The sequence below is a fragment of the Heterocephalus glaber genome, unplaced genomic scaffold (genome assembly GCF_053883595.1).
Source record: "Heterocephalus glaber isolate CG9 unplaced genomic scaffold, H.glaber_assembly_v1.0 deba00000470, whole genome shotgun sequence".
Lineage (NCBI taxonomy): Eukaryota > Metazoa > Chordata > Mammalia > Rodentia > Bathyergidae > Heterocephalus > Heterocephalus glaber.
This window is the reverse complement of record NW_028258145.1, coordinates 1,643,222-1,669,178: the sequence shown is the minus strand read 5'-3', so window position 1 is coordinate 1,669,178 and position 25,957 is coordinate 1,643,222. Positions and strand designations below refer to the sequence as shown.

The 25,957-nt window shown below is 36.8% G+C and overlaps 1 protein-coding gene across 1 annotated transcript in view; it reads right to left on the bottom strand.

Moving 5' to 3' along the window:
- The window catches only part of Bub1 (BUB1 mitotic checkpoint serine/threonine kinase), a 51,269-nt gene that overhangs the window by 13,936 nt on the left and 11,376 nt on the right, over positions 1-25,957 (bottom strand). The window contains exons 8-18 of the mRNA XM_004844329.3: positions 25,730-25,914; positions 24,224-24,375; positions 14,668-14,891; positions 13,903-13,958; positions 12,117-12,245; positions 11,914-12,024; positions 11,066-11,159; positions 10,043-10,124; positions 7,632-7,812; positions 5,779-5,866; positions 272-510 (exon numbers count right to left, since the gene is read on the bottom strand). Of these exons, the coding sequence (XP_004844386.2) occupies positions 272-510; positions 5,779-5,866; positions 7,632-7,812; positions 10,043-10,124; positions 11,066-11,159; positions 11,914-12,024; positions 12,117-12,245; positions 13,903-13,958; positions 14,668-14,891; positions 24,224-24,375; positions 25,730-25,914 (1,541 nt within the window). The remainder of the gene's footprint in view (positions 1-271; positions 511-5,778; positions 5,867-7,631; positions 7,813-10,042; positions 10,125-11,065; positions 11,160-11,913; positions 12,025-12,116; positions 12,246-13,902; positions 13,959-14,667; positions 14,892-24,223; positions 24,376-25,729; positions 25,915-25,957) is intronic.

Genomic DNA, 25,957 nt, shown 5'->3' with positions numbered 1-25,957 from the left:
AAAACTATTAGATTAAATGTCTGGCACATTGTAAGCCCTCAGATTCCAATTCCCTCTTCCAACACTTATCCTGATATCTTCTAAAATTAAAATAGATTGATTTCCCCTTTAAGTATGTTGCTACTGAATTGTATTGTAATGTAGTTATGAGTTTTGTCTGACCTTGTTTTCTACTCAATGACATTCAGGTCCCATTCTGAGTTCTTTCATGGCACAACTTTTCCCATGCTACTATCTTTATGGTAGACTCAGACTGAGCATCTGTGCATACCTGGAGCTTTGACATTCCTAAGCAAACCAGTCTGCATCCGTTCTGTGTGGAGTTCAGCAGTGACCACCGGTGGGGCCCCCATGACAGCAAGGTCAGTGTCTGTGAGTTTACAAGCCTCAAGGCCCCTCACTGCTTCCTGGGTGAGCACACCACCTGCAGCAGACTGGCTAGGATGGTGTAAGGATGCTGAAGATCTATCTGTTGGGAGTGCTTGTTCTGGGCTTTCCTCTTGAATTGGACTAGATGTGTGAAAAGCATAGAGAAAACAATAACTACATATGAGGAGAAGTCTAGGGGAATGGATCACAAGAAAGTCCCACAAAACAGTTTCCTTTTCATTTGAGGAATGACATTTAAAATGGCCACACAGGCCAAGAGTTGATTAAATCATTTTCTTTAGACAAATGTACAGTATAATAGGGATAAAAATAAAATCAAAGACATGATAGTACATTAGAATAAATAGGTGTGCATGATACACTGGGTATTCTCTAACAAGAAATGACAAGAGGAATGGGTTTATATCCCCAAGCTGAATATAAGCAGCAGTTCTATAATCAAGAGTGAATATTTAAATTCATGTTAAAAATGGCTTGTTTTATAACATTGAGACAAACAGAAAATGGCAACCATAATCCAACAAAGTAAAATTCTGATACAATTCCATGTGTGTGTACATGCACACATACACACACATGCACGCATGGAAATGTATGTATGACCATGCACACATACACAGAGTAGACCTACATTCATGGCTTTCATATTTGTGAATTTACCTATATGCTAAAATTTATTGGTAACTCCAAAATCAGTACTCATATGATTTTGGAGTCATTTGCTGACTTGCAGAGGGATTAAAACTTTGAGTCACTCAACATACTACCAGCTCAGGTTAAACACAGTGACACTATATTTTATTGCTCAGCTCTCAGATAGTCTCTTTTGTGGTATAATAACATTTTAAAAAATTGTACTCTTGTGCTGTTTGTTGATGATTTTACCATTAAAATGCCCCCACATGTAGCGCTGAAGTGCCATCTAAATGTTCCAGAATGTGCAAGAAGGCCACGACATGCCTTATGGGGAAAATACTACTCTATTAGCTAAGCTTCATTCAGGCGTGAATTAGTCTTGATGGTTGTGAATTCAGTGTTAATGAATCAGGAATATATATTAAATAAGGTGTCTTCAAACAAAAATCTTATGACCAGAGGCCCACAGGACTGGGTATTCCTGCTAGAAACAATAGTTTAGTATTCACTAAGTCAGTGTTCACATGACTTCATAAAATACAACTATAGAGAACAATGAGAATTTATCGTATATTATTTCATCTCCACATACCCCTCATATCTATATCCATATATTCACAAATATATAAATATGATTTTTCATGAATACATTTATACATGTAATTTCATACACTATTTCTATTCTTATCATAAATGTTTTTCTTACTGTGAACTAAAAGAAATTTTTTTTAGTTTAGAAGAATTTTAGACTTTTATTATTAACTCAGTTCCAGCCTTCATTTGGATTTCACCAGTTATTTTCACTACTACCTTCTGTTCCAGGATCCAGTTCTGAATGCACACAGCATTTAGTTCTCACATCTCCTTATTCTTTTCTCACCTGTGAAAATTTCCTAGTCTTACTGTTATGGTCTGGATCTACAATGTCCTCCAAAAGGCTCATGTGTTCACAGGTGGTTTCTGGAAGGTGCTTGGATCATGAGGAGCCTTACTTCATCAGTGGTTACTTCAGTGATGGATTTATAAATTGATAGCATTATTGGGAAGTGATGGAAAGTTAGGAGGTGGGATCTAGTTGAAGAGAGTAGTTCATGGCAGGTATGTACTTGGGGACTATATATTGACCCCTTCCTCTCTGGGCTCTCTCTCTCTCTGTGTCTTTCTTTCTCTGCTTCCTGGTCACCATGAGGTAAGCAGCCTCCTCCTGCTCATGCTCCTGCCACAGTGATGTTTCTGCTTTGCCTCAGACCCAAAGTAATGGTGCCAGTGGACCATGTGCTTACCTAATTTCATAACACCCTGACAGTTTCAAGGAATACTGGGCAGGTATTTTGGGTTTCTTTGATATTTTTGTCATGGCTAAACTGGCACTAATGGTTTCTGGGAAGAACATCACAACCATGGGGTGCCCTCATTATATGACATTAGCATGTATTGTCATGACTCATACCCGGTGATGTTAAACTTGATCACTCAGAGAGGGTGTTATCTGCCAGGTTTCCTCATATTCCTACCATAATTTTAATGATTATACACCACCATTTAACCCAGTATATGTACAACTCTATGGTTCTCAGATATTGAACATATTCCCAATGTTTTATATTATAACAAAACAGATATCAGGGTATCTACACACACTGAAAAAAATTGTTTTCAAATCCTTGTACATTGCCACTAGTAACATGAGTGTCCAAATTACTGCTGATGCATAAATGTTTAATAAAGCTTTTTCCTTTCTCCATAAGAATCTGAGTTTGTTAACTTTCTGCTCCCTTCCCCTTGAAAACCTAAAAAGATAAAGAGTATCACTCTCTGAGCTTGATTTTCTGCTTATAACCCTCACATATAATCTCTATTTGGTGTAGAATTACAAATTCCTGGTCGGGAATCCATCGCTTAAAGCTTCCTTGAGTGTGATTACTTCCATAATGAGCTTGTCCTTTGTGCAAGCCCTAGGAACTAAATCCAGAGAGATATTGTAAGAGCCACTGATTCCCACAGGAATAAGTCTTTTAACCTAGAGAAATTTCTGCATCTGGCCTGTGTGAGTTTTGTTTCCCTGCAACTGAACTGTCACATGGAGATCAAAGATAATAGTTCCTTGGACAGAGTGTCCTGGCTAGCAATTGTGAGTTTTTATCTCTAATACTTCTAAGTTAATCTTATGCCAAGCATGGCTTAGGGAAGGCTTGTGAATCAAGTTTGGCTGGACTTAGGAAGACTCTTGCAGGCAGTACAGATCACCATGCTGTACTGTTATCAAAAACTACTCACTGAACTAAGACCCAACTAAAAAAATTCTTGTATAAAAGACAGGAATAGAATTTATATACAAATATAATAAACACATAGAAAGTAGTTAACTAATCAATAATTAAATTAATGAAAAATAAATAGATTTTACTTTTTAACTGAAAATTGTACCCATGTGCTTTTGATAGCAAGAGGCAGTACAGCATGGTGGTGAGAACAAGAGTTCTGAAATCAGAGAAATACAATTTAAATTCCAGTTTCATAAGTTAGCTCAATGATTTCAGATCAATAATTTATCCCTCTGAGATCTGATTTCCTCATCTGCAGCAGGGTAAAAGAGTAGTTTCCACTACTCAAGTTATTGTTAATTAAAAGATATAGTTCACAAAAAGCATAAGCATTGTATTTGGAATATAAAATTCAAAAGATGTTAAGTAGTATTTTTATCTGTTACATTTACCAGCCTATTCCAATATGATGAAATTTTACTTCTGCAAAGTATTAACGTATGGTTAATCTGCATTTTGTATTGAAGCAGGACTTAAAGAAAACCAAGCCTTTGGCAGTCCTCCCCCCCACCATCCCACCCCATTGCTGTAATTCCTTGTTCTGCTACAGATAAGGTAAACAACAAGATTCTTGCTAACAGAGTCCTGTGATGACCTGACTTCTTAGGAATCTGCCTTCCTTCAACACTGGCCTCTTCCCTGGTACTAATAGGGCAGACAGTTACATTTCTGTAAATAAAGTTTTTGCAACCTTTAAGAAACTGTATACCCTCAAGAGATACAGATGAGACTGGCAACTATATCCTGTAAACAAAGTTCATGATGCCCTGTTCTCACAAGATTCACAGGGAACAAAAGTGTCATCACGTGAGATGTGACTAACTTGCTTTTTGTTTGCTTCTGTAACCTCACTTGCCCACCCCATTCCCGTTTCATGACATTAGAAAGACTACTCCTCCCTTTTGATTAAATGTATAAAAGCTGGAACATTTCTTTGTTCAATGCTCTTCCTTTGGACAGCAGTGAATTGAGCTGGTGTATACCTTAAACCTGAAATAAATCCTTCTAAATCCCATTGTTCTCGCCTGTCTCTTGGAATTCTGCAACATTTCCAAGACTTATGGAAGGGTAAACACTATCTTCTATTAAAATAAAGTTTTAAAAGGAAGTTATAATTTCTCAATTACAATGAGTATACAAGGTGTGATCAAACTACAGAGTGAATGTTTAAAATTTAAAAATTTATTACAGTAAAAGACACATTGCCATTAATTCCTCTCAAAATGCTTCCCCTGGCTTTAAACATATGTATGCCATTATTCATTCCACTTTCTGAAGCAGTTCTGTAAGTCCTTTTTCTTTATGAGGTGTGATCAAAAACATAGTGAATGCAAGTTATAAAAGCTAAATCTTGGAAGTAGCCTATGTCTATCAACAGATGAACAGATAAAGAAATGTGGTATTTATATACAATGGAGTACAACTAAGCTATGAAGAAGGTAAATTTGAGTCATTTGACAGAAAATGGATATAACTTGAGACCATAATGTTAAGTAAAATAAACCAGGCATACAAACAGTACATAGATTTTCTTATATGAGAAACCCAAAGTATAAATAAAGAGCAAAATAAAAGATAATAGGAATCGGACAGGTCTTTTGCAAATGGGAAGGAGACCAAGAGGTGGAGGGAGGGGATATAAAAAAAATTAAAATGTGTTATGTAGATATACCAACTCCCCAGAATGAATGTAATCATTACGTATAGCAAAGGCATACTAATAAAAATAAAAATCAAAAAAGTACAGTGAATGCCACTGCTGAGGACCATCCAATGGAAAGGTAGACTCGAAAATATTATGGTGTGTTCTCATCTACCTTATTCACTGGATCTGGTACCACACAACTTGTTGCTCTTCCCCAGAGTCAAAATGACCATGAAAGGTAAATGTTTTTAATCAAATTCAGGATGTGGAGGCAGCCAAAACAGTACACCTAAAGACAATCATGAAAGAGGGCTTCCAGATATGCTTCACAAAGTGGCAAGAAAGATGGAGTAAGTATGTTTGAAGTGAAGGGGAACATTTTGAGGGGGACTACTGGCAATGTATCTTTTACTGTCATAAATTTTTAAACATTCACTGTATTTTTAATCAAATCTTGTAAAGCAGTAATTATGTGTTTGCTGAGTTCTGCAACTGGTCTTTGGTAAGAAGATTTGCAGTTCTCATCTTGAAATTAGTGGAACTCAGTTGCAGAAAATGTTCCACAGGGATTCTCTCTTACTGCAGCTGCTTCTGTCAATGTCCTAGTATATCAAGTGTCAGACTCTTCACAGAGCCTGTTTTTATATTTACAGACAGTACTTTCTGACTTAAAGCTGTGAATCAATAGAAACTTTTAATCCTTTAGATTGAATTTGGGTCTTCTATTACATATTAAAAACAAAGCTCAAATAATAATGAAGAGAATGACACAACACGCAATACCTGAACTTCTTCCCTTTTGAGGGCTGCACCATGTTTTCTTTACAGGAATCCATAGCCATAGGGGTGCACTGTGTTGCCACCACATTTTCTGAAGTATACAAAAAAATTAGAGACAGGCACATTACATGGATTTGTGTACACACATACCATCTGACACAGTTACAAAGCCTGAGATTCCTTTTTATACTGACTTCTATTATTAGAAGTTCAAAATAGTGTTCCATGGTAAAAAAAAATGCTATAAGATTGAAGAAATGTGGGGAAAAATTCACTTAAGAAAGTCTACATTAGTATACATGAGCATTTCAATGCTCTATATCTAATCCATAATGATTCTTTAAGAAAAAAGGGTTCCAGAGACAGGTAGGCCCACTGTGAACAGCTGACCAGGCAACAGGAGGTCATAGGCAAGGGTAGCAGGGCACACTCAGCTTCAGATTTTGATGATGAGGACATCGAGAGTGAAAGGTGCGATACTCCCAGAGAGCAGATTTTCATGTCTGTTAGTTTAACAAATTTTAATGAATCAGCAAGCATTTGTTGATTGAAATGATTTAAATATTGACAATACCTATCACTGCTTTCTTTAACTTAAAAAATATATTTATCTATTGATATTTGGGCAGAAATACAGACTAAACTTCTACCAAGTAATGTTAATACTACACACAGTAAAGTATGACTGGATTAAATTTTATCAGTTTCTCACTGAATAGGTATTAATACTTTTTTATTTTTGGTACTGGGGATCGAACTCAGGACCTTGCACTTTCGAGGCAGGCAGTGGCACCACTGAGCTAAATCCCCAGCCCATTAATACTTTTAGTACTAGAACATTAGCTTCTGTTTATACAACCTGAGTGGCAAATACTATATGAACAGCCAATATTGACTTTAGTTTTCCTCAGTGGAAAAGCTTTAAATATTTTTATTCAAGTGGCAGGCTTATGATGACATTTAACCATAGTTCAAGTTTCAATTAAATTCTCCTGTAAGATTTAGAAAAGAAATATAACATATTGGGTTAGTACTCTAAGAAAATATCCTTTTTCCATAGTCAAAACATTTAGATATACATACAGGCTGATAATTTTATTACAAGATGCTTCCATCTAGTGAAGTGATATTCTTTGGTTATTTCATTATTGCTTTGGTGAACCACTTATTTTTTAAAAAAGTTCCAACAGGGATATAATTTGGCTGATTAAGTAGTAGTCATCAAGATGGTACAGTGGTCCCAGATCTCACTGTATATACTTTGTAGGATGGTAATTACTGCCTAATAATTATCTGTGCTCAATGCAATGTCACATACTGGGGATCAGTTTAGATAAAGATCTTTTATATAGAGGTGCTATATTTGGGATGGCATGGAAATAAGAACTGTTTATGAGTTTTACCATTATGCTCTTTAAGTCAGATCACTAAGAAAAAAGAAAGAAAAATTATGATTTTCTGTGTGTAGTACACTTGCCTACATGTCTAAGATAAAATTTGTGGACATGTGAAGGACTAAATTTGGGTATTTGTTATTTATTAAATTAGAAAATATATATTATTTGTAATAGTCAAATAATTTAATCTGTAGTGGCACTGTTTTAAAAACATAATGTAAACACATTCCTATATAAATGAGTTGGATTTTGTATATTTGCCTTTAAATGTTCCTATAGGTTTCCCTCTTTCTACCTAAATTATTAAAATTTTAAATACAGACTTTATGAAGATAGTATACCAAAGAAAACAAAGCAATAAATTTTAAGCTTCTTTATAATTTTCAAGAAGAGAACTCTAACATGCATTAAAATATAGAGGTTCATAGAAGACAGATGCTTTAACAGTGTAATACACACCTTTATCTTCTAGAATGTGCACTGGATCTGCTGGAAGTTTGTGGAACGGTGTAGATGCAAGCCGGGCAGCAGATGTGAAGTCTCCTATGCTCTTAGGACTGGGTGCCAGGGTTTTGTTGTAGCGAATACCCCAGACTGTTGAATCATCCAAAAACTCTTCAGTGTGAGGCTGAGGCACTTCCTGTAACAGAGGACGAACACAAAGCAGAAACTCTCCTGTTTTGTCCATGAAATTTAACACATTAACATCTTAAGATTAAGCTGGGAATAGCAGTGGAGGCCAGTAGTCCCAGCTATTCTGGAGGCCGAGAGGCACGAGGTTCGCTTGAGCCCAGGAGTTCAGAACCAGCCTGGGTGACGTAGTGAGACCCTGTCTCAAAAAAACCAAACCAGAAAAACACTTTCAAGAATTTAAAAAGAATGTGGAATTAAAATAAAGAAAAAGAAAAAAATATATCTCAGCCTTTCATCTTTAATACAGCTCAGTGGAGCCACATTGCAACAAGGGTCACATTTTTGGTTTTGGGTTTCTACAGTTTTCTTTAAATTTGAAAAAAAAAGGTCTAGATTTATAGAAGGGTTACAAAGATAGTACAGAACTCTAATATCCTTTACTAGGCTTCCTCTAAAGTCAACCTCATTTACAACTTTGTACATTTGTAAAAACAAACAATACTAGTAACTATAAGCTTTATATGAATTAATCCTTCTCATTACATTTGGGGGATACATGCTATTAACATGACTTATTACTTACTGGTGAGGTCAACTCCACCATTGATTAGATGTCTGTAGTTTCCTCACTGTAAACTATTTTTCTCCTTCCTTACTCTATTTGTTAGAAACAAATCACCAAGTCTTGCCTACACACAAATGAAGGTGAATTAAACTCCACCTTCTAGAGGGACATCATCAAACAATTCATGGATAAATGTTAAAACACCATAGTAATTATAATTTTGGTGACAATTGGAAGCTATGCAAATACTTTGCTTGTTCGTAACATTTTACTTACTAATGTCAGTATTCATCCATGTATCTCATTTGCATAATTAGTACTATGGGATTCTAATGGTGATTTTTTACTTATTCCTTCTACATCATTTGGAATTCTTCTATAAGGAAGATTTATTCTTTTCTCCACATTTATTTATGTCAGTATGGAAATTAATTTTATTTCTTGGGTTAAAATCCAATACTCCTTTATTCTTATTTTCTTGTTCAATTTGTTCCAATTTCAGTTATTGTCTTCTTCACATTTGCTCCTGTGTTCTTTTTGCTATGCTTGCTACGCTCAATTTTTTTTTTTAGAAAAAAATAAAATTCAAAAATACTTCCTTAATATCTGATACAAGATGCTCTAGGCTTTTTTGGTTTTTTTTTAATAATGCCCCTAGAATCCAGCATTCCTCCATGAACATAATTATAGGTCAAGTTTTGGAGTCTGTGAGCAAAGACAGAAACTGCTGAGTCAACACCATACTTGATATACCTCTTCAGTTGTCTTTAAAATGCCACACAAGATTTTTATATATTCTGCATTGTCTTCATAAAACCTACCATCTCTTCCAAGATTGGAAGACAAACTGGCTGGTTGTTTCTTTAGGTAGATTCAGGATAAGCACTGCTTTAAATTCAGCGTCACATATATAGAAAAAGCAGTGTAGTTTTTTGGTAGAAGCATTTATAGTTGAATAGTTCAGAAAAATGCACCTTCAAAGTGACGGCACAATATCTGAAATCCAGTCCATTACTTGGGAAATTTTTAAGATCAAACAGTTCTGAGAAGAATTAAGAGAGCTGGGCAACAGTTTATTCCAAAGAATCCACCATGGGATTAAAAGCAGGGAGCAGGGTTCAGCAGTTTCTCAGCAAGAGTGATTGATGATAATAGCACTTCTCCCTGGTCCATCACAGCCAGAGGGCCAGGCGGTAGATGGAGAGAAAGCACACCATGGGGAATACTCACAGCCTGGATGGAAGCCAAACATGGGCTGAACACAATGGCTGCTATAGTAGAAGACTGTTGTGGGTTAGCAAATGGGTGGAACTTGTTTGCTGAGATATGCTGATGATGGGCCATTTTAATTTGATTCACATTTGCTGGGTTTCTCATTATTACTCCACTGTTGGCCTTGCTTCCTAAGTCTAGGAATAGCGCATATGCCTGGTGGTTCCTCCTAGCTAAAAGGAAGGCTCTTTGAGGGCATAAATCATATCTAGTTTGTCTGACACATAATAGACATTCAAATGATTGTTGAATAATGTTCTAAAAGACACATTTTTCAGATAACATTGTATTTTGCAGCCCAGTTTTATATCATCATACTATTTGATTGGTATAATCACTTGGAAATAAAGAAGAAAGGGTGGCAAGACCCATTTCACAGATGAAATAAAGATTTGCTTACATTTGGTTTTGAAGGAAATGCACTGATAGAGCGTTCTCCAAAGGTCCTGGCTCCTACGGGCTTATTTTTAGGCTGTGGTAATCTAAGGAAAGATTTGCAAAATTATAAATATTAGAATATATTAAATAAATGCTACCACTTAAGTGTTACAAAAATTCCCCACTTATCCTATTTAATAAGTTAATAGTTTTACAGACTCTTTAGTTTTACAACAGTTCTAGCAAAAAAGTATAAACTGAATTAACTATGTAAATATAGTTGACTTATTTACTGAAGTGAGGATAGAAAATATAATTCCTGTTACACTGAGTTCCTGACATTAGGAGCAAAAGAATTAGGGGCATGTCCGGTAAAATGTCACATACTATTTTATTTCTTATTCCTAGTGTCTAGCCTAGTTGTGGATCTCCTCTTGGCAAGCTGGCCATACCTTCTTTCTACTTCAGTATGAATTTCTTTTATTCTATACCTGTAATTCACACTAACACATCTCCTTCCATGGATAAACCTGGTAACAGAATTCCTAGAGCTACTGTACTCTACCCTGGCATATGGCTCTCTAATGTAATGGCCCTCCACCTTAAAACATATTCTCTCTGTGGCATTATTCAACATAAGGGACTTCTTTTTCTACTTTATTAGTAGTACAAATATGAAGAGCACATATTGGATACTCGTACTGGTAGATTCATCCACATCTAATATAATTTCAAATTCACCAACGCTGTCAGTTCTCTGACAACTTATAATTAACCACACTGCTTTCCCTTTTCAATTATGCTTTACTTGGGAGGTCTGCTCTCTTGGAACTCTTGCATAGGAATACAGACTGAGAGAACTTTGGCAACAAGCTCTGGTCATGTGGTCAAAAGCTCACAAGTGGCAGAGCTAGGACTAGAACCTAGACCATGTGATCCTTCTCCACCGCACTGCCTTGAATTCTGCAGAGACTTCTGTAGTGTGCCTTGGTACTGTGACAACATAAATGTCCCTTCTAATGTTATTTTAACTATGTTTCTTTACCCATAATTTTCTTTGTTTCCATCTTCAAAAATAGGAAAACCAGACGGCAAAGAAATCTTATTGACTCCCCAAGCTCCAGAGGAATTGGCATTTTCTACGAGAAAAAAAATAGCATTTCATTATTGTCCCAGGAAAAAAACACTATCCTTTATGTTAAATTTCAACTACAAATAAGATAAGGAAATAACAGTTTCTAGAGAAGAACTGAGATCAGTTTTTAAAATACTAGTGTGACAAGTCACTTTGTAGTGAGATGAAGTGACTTAACCATGGTCCATGAGTCTAGCACTCAGGAACCCAGAGTTCTCATCATTTATAAAGAACAGTGTTCACCATTCTATGACTATTGTCACTTGACTTTCTTAAACACTCTCAATGGTTTTGTTTTTCATTTTAAGAAAAAACATTAATCTTTCAGCTTTATATTTCTAGTCCTCCCAAGTCTAACTGGATCTCACTTACCTTTTTTATAATATCCAGTTAACAGCATGAATCCCCTAATTCTAGACAAGTGGACTGGATGCTGGCCTCCAACACTTCACTGGCCACCTCTCTATCAGGAAGGGCTCCACATATACTTTGAGTACTCGGGCCTTCTGCACTATTCCTACTTATGGGGATTTTTTAACACTTAACTGTAATAATAGTAATAAAACAAGAAAAGCCAAATCTATCATACACATTGTAACCATGTCATACTCTGTCATATTTTTATTTCATGCATCCTTTGCCTTTACATGATGGGCTGATCAAGGGCACAGCCACAATCTTATATAATCCTTCATAATGCCTGTGGAAACCTCTCATAATGCTATGTACTCAGTAGCTTTTAAATAATGAATAATTACTTTGAAACTGGGCTTCAAATGCATCTTCATTTTGATCTAGAGATGGCCATTCATTTTTGTCATCAGAAATATCAGGAAGTGTAGGCACCTGAAACATATTCATGATGAAACCTTAAGAACAACAAAAAAATACTTGTCAGCAGGTGGAAAAACAGGGTCCATTAATTTTTTGCATTCACTACACGGCTAACAAAATGCTTTACCTAATGCTTCTTTTGTGTGCACCGTGGGTGATGGCTGCACTTTGGATGGTGTTGCCTGAACCATTCCAAGTGATGTGTTTGGAGTAGTGTGAAAAGAACTTGTGTTAGTGACCTTATGTGTTTCATATCCTGGTAAAGGAATGGGACAAAACATAGTATCAACAGCCAAATCAGAACACGTTAGAAGGGACACAATTGCAGTGATTTATTAAATTCTATTTGCCATTGTCAATAATTATCACAAAAGATTTTCATTATCATATTTCGACTTATTTTTGTAAGAGTACTAGGAAGTACGGGAAGGCAAGATTTATCGTTTTGCAGAAAAGCAAATGAAGGTTCAAAGAGGATTACGTGTTTGGTCTGAGCATACCCCAACACAGCAGTTTTGTTATCAATAACATCCTTAGTTTCACTGGATCCTAAGTACTACATGCTCATAATCACAGTGTACATCTTTTCTCCCCTCCCATATTATAAATCTTAAGACCACTTTCCATCTCAGCTGGAGTCAGACACTGGTATATAAGGCCCTGCACACCCTGGTCTTGTTTGCGCAGGTCTTACCTTCTTCCTCCTTCTTCCCCAGGTCACTTTGCAGCCCTGGCCTCTGCTGTACTTAGAACACACCAGGCATATTCCTGAGTTAGGGCTCTGTACTTGCTGCCCCTCTTCATGAAGCAGGTTTCCCAAGGTAGCATGCGCTCCTAAGGTCCTTTCTCCAAATATCACCTTCTTTTCAATATCTTTACTGCTCACCTTCTCCGAAATTTCAACACTCCCATCTCAAGAATATTTTCTTTTGGTAAGGATTTTTATCCTTTTTGTTCATGACTACATCTCTAACTACTTAGACTGGCACCTAGAGCGCAGTCAAGAAGACTTGGTTCCATGAATGAGTCTCCAGCAGCTTCAAATAGCTCTGTTCTTGAACTGCCAGGGGAAAGGATACCACATTCCGGGGGTAGGAATACTTCCCAAACTGTATCTTATGTAATGTACAAAACGTATGTCCTCCATAAATGCCTCCATTGAAGTACTAAACAGCAGTATAACACCGCTGCTAATGAACCTTTGTATCACCATTTCCACCTATTATAGCAGAGATGGCTGGTTTCCATTAGAAATGGTCTGGGCTATCAACTGGAGACTGGATAAAGAAATGTGGGTTTTTAATAAAATGGAGTACTACTCAGCCATAAAAAATGAGAAATTAGAGACATTTATTGCTAAATGGATGCAATATTGAGGCAATACTCTTAACTGAAATAAATAGGACACACGTGTAAATACTGAATAGTTTCTCTAGTGTGAGAAACCGAAAGTGTAAATAAGGACTAACAGGTATAACAGATAATGTGAAAGAGGAAGAAAAGGGGCAAAGGGGAAGGGGAAGTGGGAGGGGTAGGGGAAAGGAAAGAAGAGAATGGAATTAATATGAGAAAATGAAAAAATGGAAACAAAGTCTTTGTAAATAGGGAAGGATGGAGGGGCTGAAGGGAGGGCAGGGGAATGGGGAAAAAATAAGAACCAAGATGGATTATGTAAAGGTGCAAATTTCCAATGATGAATGTCATCATATTGAATACTTAAAATGTACCAAAAAATTAATTAAAAAAAAAAAAAAAGAAATGGTCTGGGCTTTACATAATCTGCCCCCTGAGAAGAGGAAGACAACACTTAAGTTTAGTAAAACTTCTTACTTCACAGCCACAGTACAGGCTCTGAGCAACCCAAAAGAGTTTGCCACATAGGTTGGGCTGAAGTTATCATGATGAAACATTACCTTCCTTTGTTTCAGCTCCACTCTGCAGCTTGAGTTCATGAGAATTTAGCATACATCTAGAAGAAAAAAGCTCTTGAGATACACTGAAGAATAAATATGCTTTGCATATTAAAAAATTTTTAACTTCAAGAAATAGGAAAAGAAATTAGTAACAATTATATGCCTTTTGTTAAAATATAGATGCAAATGCTTAGTCCATGGAGTAAGTAAATGAAATATTTTATTTTTTAAAAGAGAGCTGAAGTGAATGAAGATAAAAATGTAAAAAAGTGATGTGACATTAATTTTAATTTCTGAAATCTGAAAATTTCCTCAAAATTGGAGGGAAATCTTCACAGCAGTGTGGAGGCAGACTGATCCCAAACTGCTCCCATGGGAGGATAGAAGGAATACAAAGACACATGTCAAGTAACTGGCTGGTAACAATGCCTGCAGGTGCTCAGAGAGAATGAGTAAGAAAAAGCATGTACAGCCTACAGCTGTTAATTTCCAGACCCAGACAACCTGGGAATCAAAAACTTGTAACTCAAGAGAGAAGTATGAAGTAAAACAAATATTTGAAAAGAAGCCTGGTATAAATAAGTCTGAAAGATTTGGAGCCAGTGTTTTGATAATGGTTTTTCAACAACATACTCATTCCCATTTAAAATTTATTTAAGAAATCTGGAATTGTTCATCTTTTACATATCACTCTTGGTAGATCACACAAAGGGCCAACAGATGTCATTCACTTCACTGTCACCTCCAGGACTACCTTCAGCTTACCGGGAGTTTGTCACTGGCTGGGCCATCAAAGGAACAGGAGGAGCTACACTCTGGTTGATGGCTGGGGATGCCAAAACAGCATGTGACATAAGAGGAACGGCAGGAGGCACCTCTCTGAGTTTCTCTCCCAAGTTCTTTGAGGTCTGCTGATTGATGGCTGGAAGACATCGAGCTCTCTGTTCCTGCTGGGAGCCTACACTTGGCCCTATATGTGCTGGATTAGCCTTTTGTGTCAAGCAAACAAACAAAAACAAAACGATGAGGTCAAGAATATTACTAAGCAGGCATTAGAGCTTTTCAAAGCATAGCATCTAGATTCCATTCTTCTTGAAGAACTCCTTACCCCTTCAGATATTTATTTAAAAATGAATAGTTAGCAACAAAAAACCCATCCTAGATAGATAAATGCTTTGTAGCTTCTGAACCAGACTCAACTAGCAGCTCACATTTTGAACCACTGAAAAATCATAATTATGTCAATGTTTAAGGAGTACTTTATTTCCCTTCACTTAGTTTTGGGAAAAGGCCAAGAAATCAAGGTTATCAAATGCTCACAATGGTGTTTTATTAAAATATCTCTGCTTGCCATTTTCTTTTTAATGACTAGGATACACGTATATAAACTACCACAAAAGCATGATTCATTATTGGAGGCATAACTATTTCAACTTAAAATCTTTTTTATAAATGAACACTCTAATGTTACAAACTTAAAAGACCCAAGAATTAATTCCTCACTATATAAAAGTATTCTTACAAAATTTTAAGAAAAATGCTAAATATCTAGGGTAAGAGTGTTATTTCAGAAACAAGTGGACAAAGAGAGGGACTACTGGGGAATGGGACTGGGGAATGGTAAGAGTAGGCAGGATTGTGGACAGGATTAAGGCATGATGTATATACATAGATGGAAATGTCCTGGTAAAGCCCATTAACTTGTACAATTAATATGTATTAATGAAAATGACCTATACCATTTACTCATGTACTAAATTAGTAAAGATTAAAAATAATTTCTCATCATTTCCCTTCTTTCCTTTCCCCTGGCCCTAATGGAAAAAATGGAAATAAAGTCTTTGTAAATAGGGAAGGGTGGAGGGCGTGAAGGGAGGGCTAGGAATGGGGAAAAAATAAGAACCAAGATGCATTAAGTAAAGGTACAATTCCCAATGAGAAATGTAATTGTGTTGTATACCTACAATGTATCAATAAAAGAATTTAATACATTAAAAAAAAATAATTACAATACAGTTGATTATTAATTATTTGAAATGTTTAGGACTAGAAATGTTTTAGATTTCAGGATCTTTCACATTTTGGAATATTTGCAGACTTATCAATGAGAAAAGATTTTAGAGTATTTCAGATTTTTGGATTAGAAATGCCCAACTTGTATTAAATTCAGAAGAAATATTTAAAAAATAGCCAGGGATACTCTGTATCATATATCAAAACATATAAGAAAGCTTTAGTAAATATACAATATGGAAGGATCAAGAAGAACTCTAGGGATAAAACATAGGTACAGATATTTTAGAAATGGATTTTGTATATATAAATTTCCAGCAGGTGATATTTTAAATCAACAAGGAAAGGCAAAATAGTCTAACATATGATTTAGAGACAACTGGCAAACCAGTTGGAAAATATATCCTTATGCTAGCAATACACAGAAAAGTTACACAAAGGAGGCTCCTGGTAAAGACAATGGTTTTAACATTTGCTTTATCATCTTTTCCTCTCCAAACCTCACAAAATGGCAGTAGCAGAACTCTAGTACCAGAAACAGCTATTAGAGGAAGCTAGGGGTTGTGTGTTTCTCGTCTCTGGAGATGTTCAGAAATCTGCAGTACAAGATACACCTCAATAGAAATGAGAGTGGGGCTGAAAACAAGGATGTGGTAAAAGTAAGTATGTTGAAAAACGAGATTCTGAGATCCATTCTTATAGGTACACATGGAGGGGGATTCTTGTCCCTTACCTGTCAAGAGATCAGAGGTTTCTTTTTTTTTTTTTTTAAGAGAAATAATCCAGAGAACTCTGGACTGGAGCTGAGGGTGGAGGCAATAGCTACAAAATGAGAAACAAAACCCTTTCTTTAACTCTCTAAGTGCTGGCAGCTTAGGTTTATGCACTCTAACCCAAAGATAATATTCTCAGGTATCTTTCTGCCCAAGAACACAGACACTTCCCAGTGAAGCTAATGAGTCAACAACCCTCCCCCAGCTTCTAATGAGCCTTCTCAGATCTGTTTTTGTATGAGAACACAGTACTGATCATCAAATACCTTATGACAAGCTTTCAATACAAAGGACAATGATCCGAACAAATAAACACATATGAATGAGAGATCAAGAGTTCTGAGACAGAAAAAAAAATATATTAAGATCCTCAGACTAAGAGGCAAGGTATTACATTCACAAAATAAAAATAGGAATCTGTAAAAGTAAGCCTTCATAATTAAAAGGAATTTGACCCAAAAATGATGTTAGGTATAAAAAAAAAAACATTAAGTTGAGTCTATCAGAAAATTGAGAGGTGCTGGTGAGGACAGTTAAAAAAAGAAGGTTAAGAAAGCTAGATGATCAGTCAGTATAGTCCAGTGGAGAACATGTATGGAGGAAAATTATCAAAGCAAACAAAAAGCCACCAAGAAAATTTCCTAGAGGTGCTGGACTGCAATGACGAAGAAATGAGTATAGTGGAGAGAAAGCTAAACACCAAACACATCATTATTTTGTCACAACAAGGATGTAAAGATGATCCTACACACTTCCAGAGGACAGTGGAGATCACATTAATAAAACTAAGAATCAGAATGATTCTGGACTTCTCAACCTGAACAGCATGGCCAAAAAACTATGGAGCAGTGCCTTCAAAAATTCTGAGGGAAGATGGTTTCCTTCATAGAACATAAGTCCTAGCCAAATTACCAACCAAGTGTAAGAGCAGAATAAAGATGCTATTAGACATATGCCGAATCAGCCCCAGTCCGGGTAACAATCCACTGGACCCCCCCCTCCCCCCACTCCTCTGTACAGCCACCTGGTTCCACACTACAAAGACGCAGAGGACACTGGACCACCAGACCATGGTACTGACTCCCGCTGCTCCCAGCTCAGAAGTAGGGGCTTCGGGGCTGCCGTCCCATTGCTCCTGGTCCAGAGGAAGGGGCTTCCCCGTCACCATCCCTCCCGCTGCTCCTAGCCCACAGGAAAGGGCTTTTGGGCTACCTTTTGTCCCACCACTCCTGGCCCAGAGGAAGGGGTTTCCAGGCCACCATCCCTCCCACCACCCCTGGTCCAGAGGTAGGAGCTTCTGAGCCACCATCCCACTGCTCCTGATCCAGAGGAAGGGGCTTCCCGGCCACCATCCCTCCCGCTGCTACCAGCCCACAGGAAAGGCCTTTTGGGCCACCATCCCTACCGCTGCTCCTCACCCCTGTCCCACCTCTCCCAGCTCAGAGGAGGTAATCCGTGCAGGTGCCAACAGCCCCCCGCCCCAGTTGAAATGAGAAAACACATAAATAAGTCTCAAAACCAGACTTCCAGATCACCTACAGCAACCCCAAAGGGAAATGAGATGGAACACTCTGATACTCAACCACCTGGACCCACTGAACTGGCCACAAAAGGGGATCTGGAAAAAATGAAATCAGAAATAATTTCTCAGATAACAGGAGAAATTGTGCCCCTAGTGCAAGACACGATTAATAAATCTAGAGAGGAGCTCAGGAACATGATAGAATCCCAACATAAGAAACAAATGGAATCCATAAAACAGATGCAAATAGATTTCCAGGACATGAAAAACTCCACTGAAAGTCTACGCAGCAGAATGAGCCAATGTGAGGACAGAATTTCAGATATAGAAGATAAGATTGTAATTAGTGACCAGGACAAGAAAAATTGCTTCAAAATTATAAAGGAACATGAGAAATCAATCCAGCAGCTGCTAGATGATGCAAAGAAGAATAACATAAGACTGATTGGACTCAATGAAGAAACAGGAGAGAGTGGAGACGACATAAAAAATCTCTTCACAAAAATAATGGCAGAAAACTTCCCAAGCAGGGGAAAAGAGCTGACATACACATAAGTGAGGCATATAGGACTCCAAATAGCCTTGATCAAAAAAAATCTACACATAGGCATATAATTGTTAAGATTCCAGAAACACAACAGAAGAACAAAGTTCTACAAGCAGTCAAAGAAAAGAAACAAATCACATACAAAGGAAAGCCCATCAGAATCACAGCAGACTTCTCAACACAAACCATCAAGGCAAGAAGAGCTTGGAGTGACATATTCCAAGCCCTAAAAGAAAACAGCCTCCAAGCCAGATTGATGTACCCTGCAAAACTATCTTTCAAAATGGATGGAGAAATAAGATATTTTCATGACAAAGAGCACCTTAGGAACTTCGTGAATACCAAACCAGCGCTCCAAAGAATTTTACACAATATCCTAGGAACAGACATTGAGGATCACAACCCCAGGAAGCAAAGCAGAATGAACCCATCTGGCATGACAAGAAATTAAAGGGAAAGGGGGAGAACCCAACACAAAGAAAAGGTCATGGCAATGACAAGTCAATATGTTTCAGTTATAACCATCAACGTTAATGGTCTCAATTCACCAATCAAAAGAAACAGACTGGCAGAATGGGTCAAGAAGCAAAATCCAACAGTATGCTGCATACAAGAAACACACTTCATTCAAAAGAAAACTCATAGACTGAAAGTTAAAGGATGGAAAACAATACTGCATGCGACAGGAACCCGAAAAAAAGCAGGAGTAGCTATCCTCTTGGCAGATCAAGTAGATTTCAAACCAACACTGATTAAGAGAGATGAAGAAGGACACTACATCCTTGTAAAGGGAAGAATCCAAGAGGAAGAGATGACAATCATAAATATCTATGCACCAAACACTAGTGCGCCCAACTATATAAAACAAATACTAACAGACATGAAAAGTCATCTATGCACTAATACAATTGTAGTGGGAGACCTAAACACCCCACTGTCACAAATAGATAGATCAACTAGACTAAAAATAAGTAATGAAATACTAGAACTCAATCGAACTCTTGAACAAATGAACTTAACAGATGTTTACAGAGTCTTCCACCCCACAAAATCAGAAGACACATTCTTCTCAGCTGCACATGGGTCATTCTCAAAAACAGACCACATACTCACACACAGAACATGTTTAAGTAAGTGCAAAGGAATTGAACTTATCTCCTGTATATTATCAGACCATAGTGTGATGAAATTGGAGATCCATAGCAAAAGAAACAAAAAATTTCATAAACACGTGGAAATTGAACAACACACTTCTGAATAAACAATGGGTCACAGAGGAAATTAAAGAAGAAATCAGACAGTTCCTTCAATAAAATGACAATGACAATACAACATATCGGAATCTATGGGACACAATGAAAGCAGTCTTACGAGGGAAATTCATAGCAGTGAATACACATATTAGGAAAACAGAATGAACCCAATTAAACAACCTGATGCTGTACCTCAAGCTTCTAGTAAAAGAAGAACAGGACAACCCCAGAGCTCATACAAGGGAGGAAATTATAAAGATCAGAGGAGAAATCAATGCAATGGTATCACAATCCCCAACCTGCCACTATACTATAAAGCTACTGTGATTAAAAACAGCATGGTACCGGCAAAGAAACAGACCTGAGGACCAGTGGAACAGATTAGAAGATGCAGAAACAACACCAGACACACTCAGCCATCTCATCTTTGGCAAAGGAGCCAAACATCATACTAAATGGTCAAAAACTGAAATCCTTCACACTAAAATCAGGAACAAGACAAGGATGTCCACTATCACCACTCTTGTTCAATATAGTTCTGGAAACATTAGCCACACCAATTAGACAAGAGAAAGAAATAAAAGGAATAAAGATAGGAAATGAAGAAGTCAAATTGTCATTATTTGCAGATGACATGATACTCTATATAGAAGACCCCAAGAACTCCACCAAAAGTCTTCTAGACTTAATAATCAAATTCTGTCAAGTACCTGGTTACAAGGTCAACACACAAAAATCAATAGCTTCCTCTACACCAATGACAGACTCACTGAGAGAGAAATAGGGCAAATAATTCCTTTCACAATAGCATCCAAAAAACTGAAATACCTAGGAATCAACCTAATGAAAGAAATCAAAGACCTCTTCTCTGAAAACTATGGCACTCTGAAAAGAGAGATTGAAGATGATATCGGAAAATGGACAGACATCCCCTGCTCCTGGGTAGGAAGGATTAATACAGTGAAAATGGCCATACTTCCAAAATTGCTATATAGATTTAATGCAATTCCAATTGAGATCCCAGCAGCATACTTCATGGACCTTGAGAAAACAATCCAAAAATTCATTTGGAACAAGAAGAGCCCCAGAATAGCAAAAGCAATTCTAGGTAACAGAGACATGGCAGGGGGTATCACAATCCCCAACCTGCAACTCTACTACAAAGCTACTGTGATAAAAACAGCATGGTACTGGCAAAGAAACAGACCTGAGGACCAGTGGAACAGATTAGAAGATGCAGAAACAACACCAGACACACTCAGCCATCTCATCTTTGATAAAGGAGCCAAACACCCTCACTGGAGGAAAGATAGCCTCTTTAATAAATGGTGCTGGAAACATTGGGCTTCAACTTGCCAAAGATTAAAACTAGACCTGTATCTCTCACCATGCACTAAACTAAAATCAAAATGGATTAAAGATCTAAATATTAAAATAGAAACTCTGAACCAGTTGGAACAGAGGTTAGGTAGAACCCTTGAAGACATCGGTGTAGGAAAAGATTTTATGAACAAAACCTCAGTTGCCCGTGAACTAGCACAAACAATCAACAAGTGGGATCTCTTCTTATTAAAAGGCTTCTGCACAGCAAGAGAAACCACCAGCAGTGTGAGGAGACACCCCACAATGTGGGAAAAAATCTTCACCTGCTCTTCCTCAAACAAAGGTCTACCATCTCAAATCTATAAAGAACTTAAAAAGATCAGACCTCCCAAATTTAAAGACCCAATCCGAAAATGGGCACCTGAAATGAACAGACATTTCTCAGACAAAGAAGTAGAAATAGCAAATAAATACATGAAAAAAATGTTCAACATCACTGGTCATTCGAGAGATGCAAATGAAAACAACACTGAGATTCCACTTCACTCCAGAAAGAATGGCTGCTATCATGAAATCAACCAATAACAAATGCTGGTGGGGCTGTGGGGAAAGAGGAACCCTGCTCCACTGCTGGTGGGAGTGTAGACTGGTGCAAGCTCTGTGGAAATCAGTATGGAGATACCTCAAAGAACTAGGACTGGAAGTCCCATTTGACCCTGCTATTCCACTGCTGGGGATCTTCCCCAAAGAATCATACCACAGTGACATATGTGCGCCCATGTTCATAGCAGCACAGTTTGTGATAGCTAAAACTTGGAAACAGCCCAAACGCCCATCAACTGGAGACTGGATAAAGAAAATGTGGTTTTTTAATAAAATGGAGTACTACTGAGCCATAAAAAACGAGAAATTAGAGATATTTATAGATAAGTGGATGCACATGGAGGCGATACTCAAGTGAAATAAATAAAATAAATAGGACACACATGTGTAAATACCGAATAGTTTCTCTGGTGTGAGAAACTGAAAGTGTAAATAAGGACTAAAATCTATAATAGGTAATGTGAAATAGGAAGAAAAGGGGAAAGGGGAAGGAAGTGGGAGGGCTAGGGGAAAGGATAGAAGGGAATGGGATTAACATGAGAAAATAGAAAAATAGGAACAAAATCTTTGTAAATAGGGAGGAATGGAGGGGTTGAAGGGAGGGTGGGCAAGGGTGAAAAATAAGAACCAAGAGAGACTATGTAAAGGTGCAAATTTCCAATGATGAATGTCATTATATTGTATACCTAAAATGTACCAATGATTAGAATGAATAATCAATAATGCAAAATAGGAAGAAAAGGTCCAAAGGGGTAGGGGTAGTGGGAGGGGCAGGGGAAAGGAAAGAAGGGAAAGGAAAAATGATGAGAAATGGAAAAAATGGAAATAAAGTCTTTGTAAATAGGCAAGGGTGGAGGGTGCGAAGGGAGGGCTAGGAATGGGGAAAAAATAAAAACCAAGATGCATTATATAAAGGTACAATTTCCAATGAGAAATGTCATTGTGTTGTATACCTACAATGTACCAATAAAAGAATTTAATAAAGTGCAAAAAACAAAAAAAGATGGTATTAGACATGCAAGAGATGATACATTTGAATATAATGAAAGTATAGTTTTAGTTTCCTCACAATGTGGGGATAAATGACTGATAAGTACCAAGAAAAAAAAAGTAATGAGTCAATTATCCAGGGAAAACATAAATTATAGACGAAAATAAATCCAAATTAAATAAGAAAACATAAAACAATCCCTGGTACCACCAAAAAACCAAACAAACCTATATTAGGTGGTTGAAAACATTTAAAATAGTTAATGTTAGCAATGTGTGTGTAAGAAATAAGTAGTTTTACATACTTTTGTTGTGAATGTAAAACGCTAAATTTTTATAAGGCAGAAACTGACAGTATTTTAGGTACATGAACTTCAAAGGCAGCAATTCTACATCTATGTTTTCTGGGGAAACAATCTCATATGTAAAAAGAAGCTTATTATACCTAAGCTAGGTAAGAGCTACACTATGTTGCAATATAAGGAACTGAAATTCTCTGTAGTAATAATGACAGATCTGTAAGACATGTTAGGTAGAAAAAGCAAAAAATAAGTCCTAATTATGCAGAAACTCCAACTGTACTCATAGTTCTGTGTTTTCATGCACTGTAAATGTCTATAAAAATGCAAGCTATAGCAATTAGCAATGAGCATTCATTGATATATATGTACAAGTGTGTATACATACATAAACTAATGAATGCTTACCCTGATACACATACATAACAGACATCCCTACATTTACACACATCTTTTATTCAATTTTTAAGAGGTCATCATTGTCATGTATGTTTTATAATTTTTGAAATATGTACTTCAGTAATTTATTAATTTATCTTCCTGGTATCCTATGCTATAGATGGATATACAGTGTATTAAATAGTTAGTAACTGTTATATAGCTTAAATTTTTTCCCAACCTGTCCCACCTTTTAATAATTTTAAGAAAATATATATGGCTCTAACACTCCTTTTCTCTTCTTCTGACATGAAACAATGGCAAATATATCTAGATGACAATAACTACATATATTCAAATTCTCACTATGTAATGTATTCATTGTACAAAAGCCAGAAAAAAGAACTATACACACTAATAGGTGAATATATAAACTCGTGCACATACACATATATGAAAATATATTCCTTTGCTCATTCTGTATTTTGAAAATCTGTGTCAAATTATTTTGAAAATTTGGAAAGTTATTAACTAAATGAGAATTACCTCTAAAAACAAGGCAAGAGCACAACAATCACCATGCTGAGCACAGGATGTGCCAGTGAAGAGCACATACATACCTCAGAGCTTTCCTGGAGAGCGGGCAGGTCCTCGTGGGATAGCTCCACCACTTGATGCAATTTCCTGTGGAGTGCATCCATTTTCTGTTTTAACAGTTGTTCTTCAAAAGCATTTGCTTCTTTCTTTTTCATATAATGTCTGTCTTCATTTCCTTTAGGAAAGAGTAAAAAAATGGTTTGTATGTAAACCTTCAATCCAGGTCACTAGAGGAAAACATGCAAAGTGAGTAAAAGATATTTTCAATGTTTATTAGATTTCATGACTGAAATTTGCATTACCTTTTAATTATAATCTTTACTTGCCCTCAGCATAGTTACTATTAAATTCAGGGCATATAGGCTATACAAATTTATAGTGATCAATAGTATATTTGGAAATAGCACAGTAGAATACTAAACCTTTTCATAAAATAATCATGATTGTGCAAGTCATTTAAAAATGATTTTTCATTTCAGGTTTTAAAAGATAAGAATTCTCTAGGTACTTTCTAAGAAATAAAAGAAAAGTGCACTAAAGATCCAGTCCTACTTCCAGTAACTGGCTCCCCTGGCCACACCCCAGACAAACTGGGGTCTGGCTGGAACTTTAAGTCATATAGCACATGAAAGATAACATTATGCATGTACTACCCAAAATGGGTCTTTCAGCCAGGTGTGATGGGGCACACCTGTAATCCTAGCACTTGGGAGCCTGAGGCAGGAGGATCGCCATGAGTTTGAGGCCAGCTTGTGCTACACAGTGAGTTCAAGGCCAGCCTGGATTACATAGTGAGACCCTGTCTCAAAAACCAAAAATCAATAAACCAAATTCCCAAATGGATCCTCCATGAGTGTTCTGTTGTTGACCAAATATAAAGAGTAATGAACAAAAGAAAGGCTCACAGATGGATATAGTTCAATTAACAGAGATGACATAAAAACCCTAAGTGGAAACAAAGGTTCATTTTCCTCTCCCTAAGGTCTATGTTGTTACAGTAAAAACCAAATGCAAACACTGATGCTAAGGCACACATTTTTCTCTGGGAGGAACAAAATTCAATCTACTCTATAGCCATAAATGACATGGCACTTTGATCAGAGGATTCCCAATCATATTTTGTTTGTAGTAGGTACAGAATTTGGAAAATCTCTTTCTGAGCTTCAGTTCCCAACCTAATCCTCTCACAGTACAAATAGTGACATACAGGTTTAGAATTATTATACGTAATAGTTCAAATCCATAGAGATAATACTTAAAAACTTTAAAATATCTTATTGCACTAAAGATACGGTAACACTGGCATGGATATCTATTTTAGTGCTATTTTAACCATGAGTTCTGCTATCAAGACATGAGTTTAGTTCTTGGAAAAACAGGGCTGCTATGTGTGTGTTTAACAAAGGTTTCTAGGTTTGTGATAGGATGAGCTGGAGACGGTTTTTGCTGAGTCAGCAGAGTCAATTATTCAATCAAAAATGTAATCACTTATTATGTTAAGTCATCTGAAAATATAAGACTGCAAGCACCCCATTGTTCATGCTTCCTCCGTTGGTTGTATTTCTGGGCTCTTAGTTCTTCAAAGGAAAATTCTGAGTCTCCACAAATAAGCTTCTCCTTGCAGTACATAACAACTTGCTGAACATCAGCTTTTGCGGCCGAAGATGAGTGTGTGGAGTATTCTGATTTAGAAATCACGATCACCCTTTGTTCCCTACAGAGAAAAAAACATTATTTGCAGTGCTTGCTTCGGCAGC